General features: G+C 53.5%; 1 protein-coding gene across 1 annotated transcript; it reads right to left on the reverse strand.

Moving 5' to 3' along the window:
- Positions 1–11,947: 11,947 nt before the first annotated feature.
- FGF4 (fibroblast growth factor 4) lies at positions 11,948–13,890 on the reverse strand. Its single transcript, XM_070457109.1, has 3 exons — positions 13,551–13,890; positions 12,866–12,969; positions 11,948–12,124 (listed from the first exon to the last, which is right to left on the reverse strand). Exons 1-3 carry the CDS (start codon positions 13,888–13,890, stop codon positions 11,948–11,950), a joined length of 621 nt encoding a protein of 206 aa, XP_070313210.1.
- Between the last annotated feature and the right edge of the window lie 1,431 nt (positions 13,891–15,321).

Genomic DNA, 15,321 nt, shown 5'->3' on the forward strand with positions numbered 1-15,321 from the left:
GGGCTCAGAAGGGACTGCGTGCCATCCAGGAGACCCATCAAGAAACATTGGCCCTTGATCCTGGAGTTCCCCCAGAGCCCAGGGAAATCCTGGATTCTCCCAGAAGCCTTCGAGGCCAAGTAAGCAGTGTTCTCTACCCCCGGTCTCTGCTCCCTTCCCAGCACCAAGGAAGCAAAATGCCCAGTCAGCCAGCCTGCCTGCCCTGGGTGTCCTTGGATCCTTTGCAGCGAGTGAGCTGCAAAGAGTGCTGGGTGTAGGCATGAGTCCGTCTTCCCTTTCTCTCTGTCTGGGCCTGCTCCTTGTATCTCTTGGTGTACAATCAACTCCCCCCAAACTGCGTGGTATAAGACAACAACCATTTTATTGAGCTAACTGAGTCTGTCATAGGACACAACAGGATGGCTCGTCCTGGTGGCATGAGATCTGCAGCCTCAGCTTCGAGGAAAAGCACCTGAGACTTAGCATCATCCAGAGGCTTCTGTACAAGTCTGGTGCCTGGGCTGGCGTGACTCAGACTCCAGACCCAGCCAGGCCTGCTGCCAGACGGCAAGGACCCCCGGCCTCCTCATGCAGCTTGGGCTTCCTCCCAGCATGGCGGCCGCAGGAGGCAGGGCTCAGGGCTGCAAGCACGAGGGGTCCGGGGATGGAAGCTGAGTAGCTTTTCACGACCTGGCCAGGAAGGCACAGAGGCACTTCCGCAGGTGGGAGCTCTCAGCTCCCACCCAGTCACAGGACAATGGCCATTTTCAGGCCTGCACCGAAGCTCACAGAGCAGCAGTCCCCAGTCTTTCTGGCACCAGGGGACAGTTTTGTGGAAGACAGCTTTCCCATGAACGGCGTAGGAGGACGGTTTCAGGATGACTTGAGCGCATGACATTTACTGGGCACTTTATTTCTACTAATATCACATCAGCTCTGCCTCAGATCATCAGGCAGTAGATTTCAGAGGTCGGGGACCCCTGTCATATACCATTTTATGCAAGCGTCCGGGCTTCTGCAGAAAGAGGGATAGGGCTGACAGGTCTTTGAGGGGGCTCTGGGGTTTGGCTCCAGGTCTGCCCAGAGTTGCCGCCGTTTTGGTCCCGTTTGTGTATTAACAGGGCTTTATCCAAGCGCAGTGTCACACTTGCCTCCATCAGGGGAGGGGGTTTTGGGTGAGACAGGGAGGCATTAAATCACACGGAATCCCACAGGCAGAAAGACACTGCCTTTCAGCCATTTTCATTAAGAGGAGAAAGTTTCTGTTTGGTGATAGTAAGCCCTTAACACACCTCGAACACTTGCAAATCTCCCTTTAGGAAAAAAAAAAAAAAAGAGGGCATGCCCTGGCTTGGAGCTTACAAGAACTTCTCAGCATCATTTTACGTTTGTTTCCTGGGTTACCTTCTGGGTATGGCAAGCGGCAATGTTTCTCCATTTCAGCTGGAGTTGGAAAGTTTTGTATTTTTTTAAGGTTTTATTGATTTGTTTTTTTTGACATGTACACTGCTATATTTTTATTTTCGGCTGTGCTGGATCTCGTCGCTGCACGCAGGCTTTCTCTAACCGCGAGAGAGGGGCTCCTCTCTAGTTGAAGTGCGCGGGCTTGTGGTAGCTTTTCTTGCTGCAAAGCACGGGCTCTAGGCTCCCAGGCTTCCGCAGTCACCGCTTGCTGGCTCTCGGGCATGGGGGCTTCAATTGTTGTGGTGCACTGATTCAGTTGCTCCGCAGCACTTGGAATCTTCCTGGACCAGGGATCGAACCCGTGTCCCCTGCACTGGCAGGTAGATTCTTATCCACTGCACCACCAGGGAAGCCCTGGAGTTGTAAAGTTTTAAAATACAATTATTTAAGTAACAAAGGGGTTGATGGAAACAAGTATCAGGTAAATGTCAGTTGAGATCGGACGGTTAGGATCACGCGGGTGGCGTCCCGCAGACGTGTGCGGCAGCGGCTCTGGAGTGCCTGAGTGTCTGAGGTTCTGGCAGCGCTGCCTCAGCTCTCTTAAGGCTCCTCCAACCCACGAGAAGGGAGGGCTTATGATCATAATTTCCACCCTGGTGTTGAAGGAACGGGATTTAGCATGTTCCGTCTCTCTGCTGAAAACTCACAGCAAATGCAGGGCAGCACCAGGAGTCCTTCCCACCTCCCAAACCTAGGCTCTCTCTCTAGAAGCCCTGGATCTGGGGAGTCCAAGACTGACAACCCAGAGGGGATGTTTCAGGACCAACATGAGGAAGCTCTAGAGATGGGAACTGCCTGGGGCCAGACCAGAGGCAAAGGTGTGGGCACTGGGGCTCTGGGTCCAGAGAGACCACCCCTGAGTGGTGACCTGATCACTGGCCCCCAAGATAATCCCATGGGGGCAAGTCCTGAGGCTCTTTGGGTTCATCTTGTCAACCCCATGTGGGGGGCATGCCATGTGTGTTTGTGTGTGTGTGTGTGTGTGTGTGTAGGCGAAGCAGAGGTCACAGCACACCCCCTAAGGGAAGCAATGGGGTTGAGATTGACACAGGTCTCAGTCTGGCTTTCTTGCACCCCGTAAGGATGGCACTGCTGGCCCCAGCCAGCCCTCAGCACCGGAAATATGGAAGGCAGTCTAAAGCATGAGACCCTCTCACTTGCAGGGCCTGGGCCTAAGGGCACCACAGCCAAAGACCCTCTGTCTCTAGATGTGCATGCCACAGGCCTCCTGGGCAAAGCTGGGCAGGCTGGAGTAAAAGCTGGCTCAGGAGGGGAGATATGTCACATAACTTTGGATGTGACCTCTGGGAAAGGAGGCCCCCCTGCCCAGAAGCGTCAAGGTGTGACCCACGCGGTGGTCAAGACCAGAGAGAGGCAGCCATGCCCTGTCCCACCTCATCCCAGTGGACACCCTGCGCTCTGTCCCCGTCAGCCCAGTTCACTTTTAAATGCAAGAGAGTGGGACTTCCCTGGTGACCCAGTGGTTAAGAATCCACCGTGGAATGTGGGTTCAATCCCTGGTAGGAAAAGTAAGATTCCACCTGCTGTGTAGCGTCTAAGCCCATTTGCCTAAACTACTGAGCCTACATCTGCTCTGGAGCCCATGTGCCGCAGCTAGAATCCTCGTACCAAGACAGAAGATCCTGCGGGCTGCATCCACGATCCAGTGCAGCCAAATAAATAAATATTTTTTAAAATTATAGATACATGAGATTGGGAGGAAATAAAGACTTGGAAATAAGTGAACTATCTGCTATATTAAATAAATAATTCCCACCCCCAAAAAATATATAGTCCCTCTTATCTAGCACCATATACAAAAAGGAACTCAAAATGGATCAAAGGCTTAAATGTAACACCTAAAACTATAAAACTCTTGGTAGAAAACATATAGCAAAATCTTCAGGACATTGGATTTGGCAATGACTTCTTGGTTATAACACCAAAGGCATAGACAACAAAAGAAAAAATAGAAGAAAAAAAAGAGGGGTTATTATGGGATTATATGAAATCATTGATGTGAAACTCTTGAAAATTGGAAAGCACTATAGAATGTAAAGAATCTTCCATTCAATTAAAAAAAAAAGACAAACTGGACTTCGAGAAAATTTTAAAATTTTGTGCAGCAAAATATACTGTCAACAGAATAGAAAGGCAATCCACAGAATAAGAGAAGATATCTGCAAATCCTATATCTGAAAAGACACACAGAACTCATAAACTAAATGGCAAACAGCATGATGAAAAAAATGAGCAAGGGACTTGATAGAAATTTCCCCCAAAAGATGTGCAAATGGCCAGTGAGGACATGAAAAGATGCTCAACATCATTAACCAGCAGGGGAATGCAAATCAAAACAACAGTGAGATGCCACCTAGCACCCATTAGATAGCTACTATCAAAGGAAAAAAACACAAAAATCAAATGTTGACAAGGATGTGGAGAAAGTGGAACCCTCGTATATTGTTGGTAAGAGTGTAAAATGGGGCAGCCACTATGGAAAACAGTATGGAGGTTCTTCAAAAACTTAAAACTACCACAGGATCTAGGAATTCTACTTCTGGGCATGTTCTCTAGTGAAAGGAAGTAAAAGCAGCGTCTTGAAGAGCTATCATAGCAGCTTTATTCACAATAGCCAAAAAAGTAGAAGCCACCCAGGTGGCCATGGATGCTTGAGTGAACAACCAAAAGGGGACTATCGTTCAGCCTTCTGAAGCAAGGGGACTCTGACACAGGCTGCAACATGGACGAACCCCGAGGACACGCTGCTCCGTGAAATAAGCCGGACACTAAGGGACGAAGACTTTGTGGTTCTGCTTATAGGAGGTCATGGCAACCCACCACAGTATTCTTGTCTGGGAAATCCCACGGACAAAGGAACCTGGTGGACTACAATCCATGGGGTCACAAGAGGCAAACACGACCTAGGACCAAACTAACAGGAGGAGTTAAGTCCGTAGAGACAGATAAGAGAGTGGTGGGCTAGGGGAGGGGGATAGGGGTTCGTGTTTAACGGGGATAGAGCAGGCCTTCCCTGGTGGCTAGGGCGGGAAAGAGTTTGCTGCAGCGCAGGAGACTTGGTTCAATCCCTGGGTCGGGAAGATTCCCTGGGGAAGGGAATGGCAACCCACTCCAGTGCTCTTGCCTGGAAAATCACCTGGATGGAAAAGCCTAGCGGGCTACACCCCATGTGGTTGCAAAGAGTTGGATATGACTGAATGGCTAACACACACACAGGGGACAGAGTCTCAGCTGGGCAGGATGAGAGAGTTATAGGGGATGGATGGGTGCCATGGTTTCACAATATTATGAAGGTATTTCATGGCATTCAATACCTGAATGGCCTTTAAGTTGACTTAAAACTCAACATTCAGAAAACTAAGATCATGGCATCCAGTCCCATCACTTTATGGCAAATAGATGGGGAAACAATGGAAACAGTGAGAGACTTTATTGTGGGGGGCTCCAAAATCACTGCAGATGGTGACTGCAGCCATGAAATTAAAAGACATTTGCTCCTTGAAAGAAAAGCTATGACAAACCTAGACAGCAGAGACATTACTTTACCGAGAAAGGTCTGTCTAGTCAAGGCTATGGTTTTTCCAGTAGTCATGTATGGATGTGAGAGTTGGACTATAAAGAAAGCTGAGAGCCGAAGAATTGATGCTTTTGAACTGTGGTGCTGGAGAAGACTCTTGAGAGTCCCTTGGACTGCAAAGAGATCCAACCAGTCCTTCCTAAAGGAGATCAGTCCTGGGTGTTTCATTGGAAGGACTGACGTTGAAGCTGAAACTCCAGTACTTTGGCCACCTCATGCGAAGGGTTGACTCATTGGAAAAGACCCTGATGGTGGGAGGGATTGAGGGCAGGAGGAGAAGGGGGTGACAGAGGATGAGATGGTTGGATGGCGTCACTGACTTGATGGACATGAGTTTGAGTAGGCTCCAGGAGTTGGTGATGGACGGGGAGGCCTGGCATGCTGCAGTCTATGGGGACGCAGAGTCGGACATGACTGAGCGAGTGAACCAAACTGAATGCCATTCTAGCTGGTACACTTAAAATGGCTAAGATAACAGATTTATGTTTTGGGGGATGTTGTGGGGTTTTTTTGTTTTGGTTTTTGCTAATGCAGCCTGGAGTCTTTATTTTTTTAATTTATTTTTAATTGGAGGATAATTGCTTTACAGTGCTGTGTTGATTTCTGCTTTACCACAAAGTAAATATGCGTACATGAATCTCCCTCCCACCTGTTCCATCCCATCCACGCGGTCATCACAGAGCACCCAGCTGAGCTCCCTGTGATATCCAGCAGGTTCCCACCAGCTGTCTGCTCCACACACCGTAGTGTATATATGTCAATGCTACTCTTTTCATTCACCCTAACCGCTCCTTCTCCTGCTGTATCCACAAGTCTGTTCTCTATTCTTGCCCTACATGAAGTCAGAAAGAGAAAAACAAGTATTGTATATTAACACTTATGTATAAATCTAGATTTATGTTTTGTTTTCCACGATTAAAAAGAAAGAGGAGTGTGTACATGTCCATCCCAGACTCCCTAACCATCCCTTCCCCACATCCTTCCTCCTTGGTGACCATCAGTTCATCATCTAAGTCTGTGAGCCTGTTTCTGTTTTGAAAATAAATTAGTTTGTACCATTTCTTTTTAGATTCCGAATACAAAGGATGTCATACGATATATGAATCCTGGTCACCTGTCCAGCGAGAAACTGGCTCCTGGTCTCCTGTCTACAGGGCAGAGTGTGGACTTGACTTGGGGGAGGGCAAACAAATAATTACATAATTTATTAAGCAGTTGATCAGTGGAAGAGTTACAAAGAGCTGCTAGTGTGCTAAATGCTCGTTCCCCACCCAGACCCCTTCCCAGGATGACACCTTTATCCCCAAAGCTGCTGATGGCTCCCCCTGCTCCTTGCCTTTCCCAGAAAGGAGGAACCACCACGCCTAAGCCTGTGAGGGTCTGCCACTGGCTACCAGGGAATTCCTCCACTTTTTTTTTTTTTGAAGAAACATTTAGGATTCAAATGCTAAATCAAGAGCAATTACAATTCATTCTCATTGAAGAACGACCCTGAGACCCCAGGACCCCTTGCCCCGTCACGTTCTAGAACAGAGAGGAGCGCATCAGCGCAGGCTTCTGGGTGAGAAGTGGGTTTCCTGAGTTCCCTCCAGGAACCAGGCGAGCCAGCCCTCCTCCGAGAAGACCCCACCACGCCCAGATGCGGGCCTTTGTTCTGCCTGACAGCGACTCCTAACACCTAGCCAGAAAAATCATCCCATCAGCTCGAAGATAAAAAGGATTGAGACCTTAAGACTGTAATTAAGTCTCTTAGGAGAATAACAATGAAGATAGGGAAGCATGACTGTTTGTTGTACCCAGCACTTCACAAGCAGTTGTGTCCTCGGTCCTGACACCGGGCCCCTGAGGCACAGGGAAGTCTCCTGGCTCATCCAAGGTCACACAGGTGGAGGCACTGAGGCTCGCCCGCCCTCCGCCCCGGCCGTTTGGTGAGCAAGGATGAAAAGAACGGAAGAGGAGATGCCCTAGGAGTCTCCCCACCGCTGCCCGCTTCGTGGCCACCTATTCTCAGCCCGGCCAGCCACAGCCTTTCTCTGCTGTCCCCAGGCCCACCCTGACCGTTGAGACGGGGCCCCGGGACCCAGCCTGTCTGCCTCACCTCCTCCCCGGCTCCAGGGTGAGGGTCCCACCCAGGCAGGGATCTCTGCTCTCCTCACCCGGGTGTCCCGAGCTCTTAGGACTGTGCCTCGCACACAGTAGGCATGCAACAGATAAGTTGGCAGAAGTGAATGAATGAGTTTTCAGCCCCCTCTTTGGAGAGGGCCAGTGTAGCCACTATCAGCCTAGGTTAGAGGCTGGAAGGCCAAATGGGAGCTCAGTTCAACTGCAAGATTCTGCCAACTGCAGACAGGTTCTCACCAGAAGCTGGATGAAGCTTTCCGTGTTTGGCCGGGACAGACCTGGACTTGGGGGACCGCAGGGGACAGCTGGAGAAAAGGCCAAGGCTGGGCACGGGTCAGGGGTTCACCCGCCCCCCACCCCCACCCCAAGGAGGAGAAAGAATTACCCCTCCTACTTCCCCGAGGGCTGCAGCAACCAAGGACCACAGACGGGGTGGCATCACTTAACAAGAATGTGTGGTCCTTCAGTCCTGGAGGCCGGAAGCCCGAGGTCGAGGTGCGGGCAGCTGAGCCCCTCTGAGGCTGACAGAGCCGGGGCCAGGCCTCTGCATGCCCACTGGGGGCCTCGGTGCCTTGGCATCTCCTTGCTTGCAGACCATCACCTCAGCCCTCCTCCATCCACGGCTGTCTCTTTCCATAACCTTCCTTTTATAAGCACGCCAGTTGTATAGAAGATTACAGCTCATACTAAGGACCTCATTTTAACTCAATTCCCTCTGCAAACACCCTGTTTGCAAACAAAGTGCATTCTATGTATGGAGGTTAAGACTCCAATGTGTTTTCTTGCAGGGCACACCATTTAACCCATAACTTTGTCCATGTATTTTTGTCCTCCCTAGATCACAGGCATCAAAAATAATAATGTGATGTCTTAGCAACATAGGTACCATTAAAGAACCCCACAGCTGGTTTTCCTAGTCATCATGTATGGATGTGAGAGTTGGATCATAAAGAAGGCTGAGCGCTGAAGAACTGATGCTTTCGAACTGTGGTGCTGGAGAAGACTCTTGAGAGTCCCTCGAACATCAAGGATATCAAACCAGTCAATCCTAAAGGAAATCAGTCCTGAATGTTCACTGGAAGGACTGGTGTTGAAGCTGAAGCTTCAATACTTTGGCCACCTGATGAGAAGAGCCAACTCATTGGGAAAGACTCTGATTGAAGGCAAGAGGAGAAGGGGACAACAGAGGACAAGATGGTTGGATGGCTTCACTGACTCAATGGAAGTAAATTTGAGCAAACTCCAGGAGATAGTGAAGAACAGGGAAGCCTGCAGTCCACAGGGCGGAAAAGAGTGGGACATGACTCAGCGACGGAACAAGAACAGCCCTGATGGCTTTTTGTGGGTCTTTTTGCCAACCAATTGGATATATTTTATGGGGGGCGGGGAACCCAGATTCTTGGCCCATTAGGTCAGTACTCAGTTTTTTGGCTTTTTTTTATTGCTGTTGACACGACTGAGACCTCCTATGCCACGTCCTAGTAGAGACCAGTTGGATATATATAGTTGACTCAGAGCCCATGAGACAATCTGCTCCTTTGCGGTGACTGACACACTCTGGATGGTTCTAGTCTGTCTGATTTTATTCTAGTTCCTCTTAATAATATTAATTGATCTGTGTGGTTGTGCGGGTCTCAGTCTCAGCATTCAGGGTCTTTGGTTGCGGCATGCAAACTCTTGGGATTTCCCAGGTGGCTCAACAGTAAAGACCCCGCCTGCCAAGCAGGAGAGGCAGATTTGATCCCTGGGTGGGGAGGATTCCCTGGAAAAGGAAACAGCAACCCCACTCCAGTATTCTTGCCTGGGAAATCCCATGGACAGAGGACCCTGGCAGGCTACAGGGCACGGGGTCACAGGGAGCCAGCCCCGACTCAGTGACAGGGCATGCATGCGGGAACTCTTAGCTGCTGCATGCGGGATCTAGTTCCCCAACTAGGGACGGGGCGGAACCCTGGCCCCCAGCACTGGGTGCTCGGAGTGTTAACCACTGGACCACCGGGAAAGTCTCTCCAGTTCCTTCTAAGTCTCGCTGGGGTTCATTATGTTGATTGCAAGACCCCTTGGTGAGAGGTTGAAAAGTCTGCTTGGGACAGTCTTACGACCAGCTCCCGGAGCTTACACTCAGGAAGTACAGAGCGGTCAGCCTGGAACAGGCCAAGGCGAGGGGCACGGCTCCAGCTAGTCCCCGGAGGGGGGCAGAGTGCGAATTGGCCCCATCGGGAGCATCAGTTGCAAGAATCAGAGTCATCACTCTGTGACACTCACACCACCCCCCCCCCTCCACCCCAGGCTCCTGTCTTCAAGGCCACATTTGTGTGGACACAGCTGGCTAAAATTCGTCTCCCCCACCCCCAGGCCGAGCAAGGCAAGGCTCAGGGCCTCAAATAGACACGGGGAGACAGGGAGGGGGGAGTCACATATTGGCATTTCAAGGCAGGTTTTAATCGTTTGCAATACCTTCCCCAGTCACATTCATCAAGGCCAATGGGACTCTTTCTATACATGGTGAACGTTTTCCATTTATTCTGTATTTGGATGTGCACAGCACATACATCACAGTATGGGTCAGCACCTGTATAAAACTACAGACAGATTCCGAAAACAGCAGTAATACAGAAACCGCAAATCCCCATCACAGCAACAGAAACACTTTACAATATTTCAAAGATTCAACGACACCTCTAAACGCTTCATACTTGGTTCACTGAATATCTACACATGGTCAAGGATGTCCAAGTTCTCCCCTTAAGACATCTGAGTTCCTGACAATCTATCTGATCAGGCTCTGAGACAAGGCGTCGTGCAATATGCAAGGCATCTGAAACAATCTGGTTTGTTACTATGTGAATACAGTAAATACAGAACAGCCATAAATTCCAGCCCCTTCTCCCCCCCAAATCTTCCCCCCTCCACCCCACCCCCACCCCCACCCCCACCCCCCGCAATCAGCACCCAGATCTCTGAGCATCGCTCAATACTCCTGGAGTCTAGGGCGTGGTTTAAAATTTTTTAAAAATTTTACTGCCCGGTCTGAACAGCAGTGTGAGATGTAGGGTCCCGTCTTAAGTGGCTTCTTTCTTCTAGGCTTCAGTTTAAGAACAGTATTTTAAGTAGATGATTTGCATTTGAACAAAGAGTTTTAAAAAGGAATGTGAAAGACAAAAACGCCAATCAGATTTTCCAGTCTTGCTGTCTGTAGACTCCCATAAAGTTAATTCGGGAGACAGTTCAGAAACATCTTAGGAGAGTATTAAAGTCTTGAGGAAACATTCGGGGCATCTCTGGTAGCAAGCTAAGGTCATTTTGTATAAACTCGAAAAAGTCATTCATTAAAATTAAATGTTTGCCATCACCTCGGAACTTTTTTTAAACCTCACCGACCCTTGCCTCTTCCATCTTTGCTTCCAGGACAGGGGTTACATTTGTAAAATATATAAAGAAAAATATAAGGTTACTTGGTGACCATACAGTGGACTCTAACAGCTGTCTGCAAATATTTTCACGATGATTATCCTTACTAAAAGTAAATCATGGGGTAAAGATAGCTCAAACGTGACAAGGTTCGAATGGGGCGCACCAACGCTATCTGCAATCCTTTTTGGCTACATATGGAAAAAAAAAAAAAAGCCACTTTGGATGGCAAAACTCTACACTCGGTCTGAACTTTCTGCAGATTTTGCCAGATGAGCAGTTGAAGGGCTTTTGAGGTAGATATGAAATCCACTTAATCAGGAATGCAACAGACAGAAGCAGCACCTTCCTGCACGCAAACTGCCTTAAGTGTTTTTGGACAATTACAAGGACATGTCACCTAAATGAATAGCTAGTTCCATCCCAAAGCTTCCCAAACACAGGGAAGTGTTTTTAAAAAGAAGATATATATATATATATATATATATATATATATATATGCTATTACTTATCAGAAGTCTCCGCTTCCACAAACTGTCGCTCACCCCTCGGGTTTTGGCGGTGGTTATAAATCCAATCTTGTCCATTCCCAGCCTCCCACTGGTATATCAATTCCTCTCCATCAGATTTTACAAAATCGCTTTGTTTTTGCCTTTCCCCAACGGCCACAGAGAAACAGTGGCTGTGGCCAGTCCAAAAAAGGAAAACAGGAGTTTATAAAGTTGCCCACGGATCTCCCCCATCTGGTAGACTGAGGAAGATTGACTGCAGCGAAGTTCAAAGGTCATACATGGCAGATCTAAAAACGGAGTGGCCGCGGTGGTCTCGACAGCGCGCTTTCTGTACCCGAAGTAAACCGATACGTCCCGATGAATATCTTCAGGGCAGAAAGGGAGTGGGGCACTGCAGGATGCTAGGAAGGGAGCCAAGCCTGGGAGCTTCCTTCACTGGCTTCCAAAGCCCCAGGAAACCTTTCCAGGCACAGAGATGCTCACTGCCAAACCACAGGGGACAGTGCAAAGCGGGGGGTTGATAACGGAGGCTGACCTCACCGGTTTAATACAAGGAATAGCAGCAGCCACTTGTGAAAACTTTTCAACAAGTTGAATAAACCCAGTGGGAGGGTCTCTACTGTTTTACCAGAAAAACTCAGACTTTGGCAGGGGGTGCGGGGGGTGAGGGGGTGTGGGTTGCTTTTGTCCTTCCAGAAAAATACAAAACACATCCACAGAACCATAAATAATTTGGTGGCAATATATACACATTTAAATAATTAATTTAAATATCTTACATCTACTCTTGCATTCAACTGTCCATTCGAAGAAAGTGCACCAAGGGGACCCTCGGTACTCCCCTCCCGGGGGGCGCTAAGGGTCACAGCCTGGGGAGGAAGTGGGTGACCTTCATGGTGGGGGACACCCGGTTCCCCTTCTTGGTCTTCCCGTTCTTACTCAGGGCGATGAACATGCCGGGGTACCGGTAGCACTCGTAGGCGTTGTAGTTGTTGGGGAGGAGGATCTCTTTGAACTTGCACTCGTCGGTGAAAAAAGGCTGGGTGGGGGGGAGGAGGAGCCGTGTCAGGGGGCCATCGCGGGCCAAGGGACCCCGGGGGGCAGTGGTCAGGGACTCCTCTCTCTCCCAGCCCCTCCTTGGCTGGGAGGTCCCTCCTGGGAAGTCAGGGTATCCAGACTTTCACAGGGTGAGGAGAGGGACCCCGCCAGTCCCCAGCAACTGCTACTTCAGGCACCTGCCCGGCACCTGGGAGCCAGAACAGTGCATCCTCACTGTGTCCGCCTAGAGACTGCCGTCCTGCCCAGTGGGACCCGCCCCGGGGGCTCCAGGCAACAGCTCCCGATGGCACCCTTGACCCACTGGCAAGGGACCGCTCAAGGATGGCGGGAGCGCTGGCCCTGTCTTGGGCCTGGGCCTCTGCTTTGGGCTGGCTGGGCACCCCAGATGGCTCAGTAGTAAAGAATCCCCCTGCCAATGCAGGGATGCAGGTTGGATCCCCAGGTTCAGGAAGATCCCCTGGAGAAGTAAACTGAACCCACCCACTCCAGGATTCTGGCCTGGGAAATCCCATGGACAGTGGATCCTGGCAGGCGACAGTCTGTGGGATCGCCAAAGAAATCCAACAGGACTGAGCGACTGAACAACAAGGGCGACCGGCCCTGCCTCAGGATGGGGGTTACTTTCAATCCCGCGACCCCCACCGCAGCTCCAGGATCCTGGCGTCGGGTGGCCTGGAAGTGTCACGATGCTGCCCGGCTCGGCGGGGCCCACGGTACTCACCGAGCCGTAGAGCCTGCCCCGGCTGCTCATGGCCACGAAGAACCGGCTGGCCACCCCGAAAATGCTCACCACCCCGCGCTCCACCGGCGACAGCTCCAGCAGGCCTGGGGGCGGGGCGCGGGTCATTCCCGGGAGCCGGACCCTCGGCCCAAGCTTCCCACCTGGTCCCCTCCTCCGCCTGCGCCCCTCCAGGACCCCCACTTGTGGGGGTGGAGATGAGTGTAAATAGCCCTGCTCCCTCCGCGGTGCAGGCTGCCCCGCAAGGGCTCCGGGAGCCCCGCGGGCTCGGCCCCTGTCCCGGCCCCGCGCCGGCCGCTCCCAGTCCGGGACTGCAGGAGCCGGGTGGCCCCATGCGGCCCGAGTCCAGCCCCGACGTGGGCGCGCGAGCCGGCCCCCCGCGGGTTGCCGGTGGCTGGCGCGCTCCCGATGCCCACGGGCGAAGGCGCTGGAATCCGGCACCCAGATCTCGGACTTCTGAAGGCGGGAGGCGGGCTCGGCCGCCGGGTTGCACAAAGCCAAGAGTGCTGGCGTACCCGGCGTCTCTACGCCGGAGGGGACCGGACCCCGTGTCCACTCTGGTTCCCAGAGCCCCAGAGCAGGTGCCGGCGAAACCTTCCTGTGAGAGCTGGAAGGGGCGGCCGCTGCCCCGGGCCCCGACCCTCCCCGTCCGGCCCGCCCCACTCACTGTCACTCGTGTCCGCGTGCACGCCGCCGATGCGGCCGTCGGGGAGCAGCTGGAGGTGGAAGCCGATGCCCACGTTGCAGTACAGCCTCCGCAGCCGCTTGATGCCCAGCAAGTAATCGCCGGCGCCGCTCTGGACGGCAGCCTCCTTGGGCTGCGCGGCCACTGGCAGGCGCGCCAGCGAGCGCGCCACCAGGCTCTCCCAGCGGCGCTCCAGCTCGGCCTCCAGCGTGCCGTTGGGGGCGGTGGGCGCCGCGGCGCCCCCTCGGCCGGCCCAGGGCGCCAGCACGGCCAGCAGCACCGCCGGGAGCAGCGCTGCCGCGGCCGCCCCGGGCCCCGCCATCCCCGCCCTCGGGCCGTGCGTCCGCGGGTGGGTCAGTGCGCCCGGGAAGCCGGCGGGCGAGCTGGTCTGGGGCCGGGTGGCGCGGGGGTGCTTGCGGGAGCGCACTGCCTGGGCCGGGGCAGGTAATGCCCGGCCGGGGGGGGGAGGGGCGGGGGGAAGCGGGAGGCTAGCGACGGGGCCCCCGGACGCCGGGAGCTACCTGGGCTGCATGGAGAGGCGGGCAGAAGTGGCAGGACGCACGGCTCGGGCTGGGACCCTGCGGAGCGGTGCGCGCCTCCCTGCGCGCTGGGCCCGCGGCCGCCGAGCCGCTATATATAGCCGATAGCCACCACCCCCCCCCGCCCCCTTTTACTCCCGCAGGGGGCCGTTCGCGTTCGCCTGGGCGCCCGGGGCGCTGTGGCGCTCGCGGCGGCTGGTCTCAGGCCGCCTGCCAATCAGGACTGGGGGAGGGAAGGCGGTCGGGGCCTAGCACCGCCGCGGCCACCTGGAGGGTCCCCGGCCCCAGCCCCTGCCCACGGACCTGGGGGTCCCGACCCTGGCGTCTCCTCCGCTCTTGTCTTTCCGCCCAAGTTTGGCCTCTTGCACTTTGCTCCTGCCTGTCGGGTCTCCGTGGGTGCCCCTCTCGGCCGCAGCCCTCAGCCAGCGCCCTCAGCTCCGAGAAGTCACTCCTGGCGCTTTGCCTTTCAGGGTTTCCCAGAACCTGTGCTCTGCTGGGACCCTGGGGACCCCCTTGGGAATGAGGGGCGGGTAAGGGCAGTATACACCGGGAGGAAGAATCCAGCGCTATGGGCTGGAGGGAGGCAAGGGCCAGGGGTTGGCCACCTGAGCGCTGGTGGTCAGGGATGGAGCTGTGGACACCAGGAGGAGGCATGCCTTGAGCAGGGGGCCTGGATGAGTGTTGCTGAGAGAAGACGGGGTGCGCTGGTGCACCCCTAAGGCCACTGGCCCTGCACCCCCATACACACCCACTGCCACACAAGGACAGGGGGCAGGGCCAGAGAGGACTTCGCTGCGCCCCCCCCCTTCCCTTTAATTCTGCAGTGGGAATATTGAGGAGCCGGAGACAGAACCCCCAACCCCACCCAGGCCTGGCTTTGGACAGGCTCCCTTCCCCCACCTGCTGTCCCCACCCCCCACCCCCACTGTGCCCATTATGGCCTGATGGGGCGGGGTCCAGCAAGATGCTGGCTCACCCAGGTGTGAAAACCCCTGTTCTCAGTAGTACCTGAAGAGGCTGCGGCCACCTCCCAGCAGCCCCGCCCAGCTGCCGCCGCAGGGGGCCTGGAGTCACCTACCCCCAGCTGCCACCAGCGCCTGTGACCAGGTGCGTCATTCCGAGGCCATTGCAGCCTCCCCGCCTCCACCCCATTCCTGCCCGAGGAGCCCGGACCGACCTCCGTGGCCTGCTGGGGCTCATTCGCACCACAGAGG

The sequence above is a fragment of the Odocoileus virginianus genome, chromosome 28, assembly GCF_023699985.2.
Source record: "Odocoileus virginianus isolate 20LAN1187 ecotype Illinois chromosome 28, Ovbor_1.2, whole genome shotgun sequence".
NCBI classification, from domain to species: domain Eukaryota; kingdom Metazoa; phylum Chordata; class Mammalia; order Artiodactyla; family Cervidae; genus Odocoileus; species Odocoileus virginianus.

What these genes read in the sequence shown, in the direction of transcription:
- FGF4 (XM_070457109.1), bottom strand. Translation starts at nt 13,890, where the DNA reads ATGGCGGGGCCCGGGGCGGCCGCGGCAGCGCTGCTCCCGGCGGTGCTG. An exon ending in GCACGCGGACACGAGTGACA is followed by an intron (nt 12,970 to 13,550) that starts GTGAGTGGGGCG and finishes CCCCGCCCCCAG; the next exon opens with GCCTGCTGGAGCTGTCGCCG. An exon ending in GGGGCAGGCTCTACGGCTCG is followed by an intron (nt 12,125 to 12,865) that starts GTGAGTACCGTG and finishes CCCCCCACCCAG; the next exon opens with CCTTTTTTCACCGACGAGTG.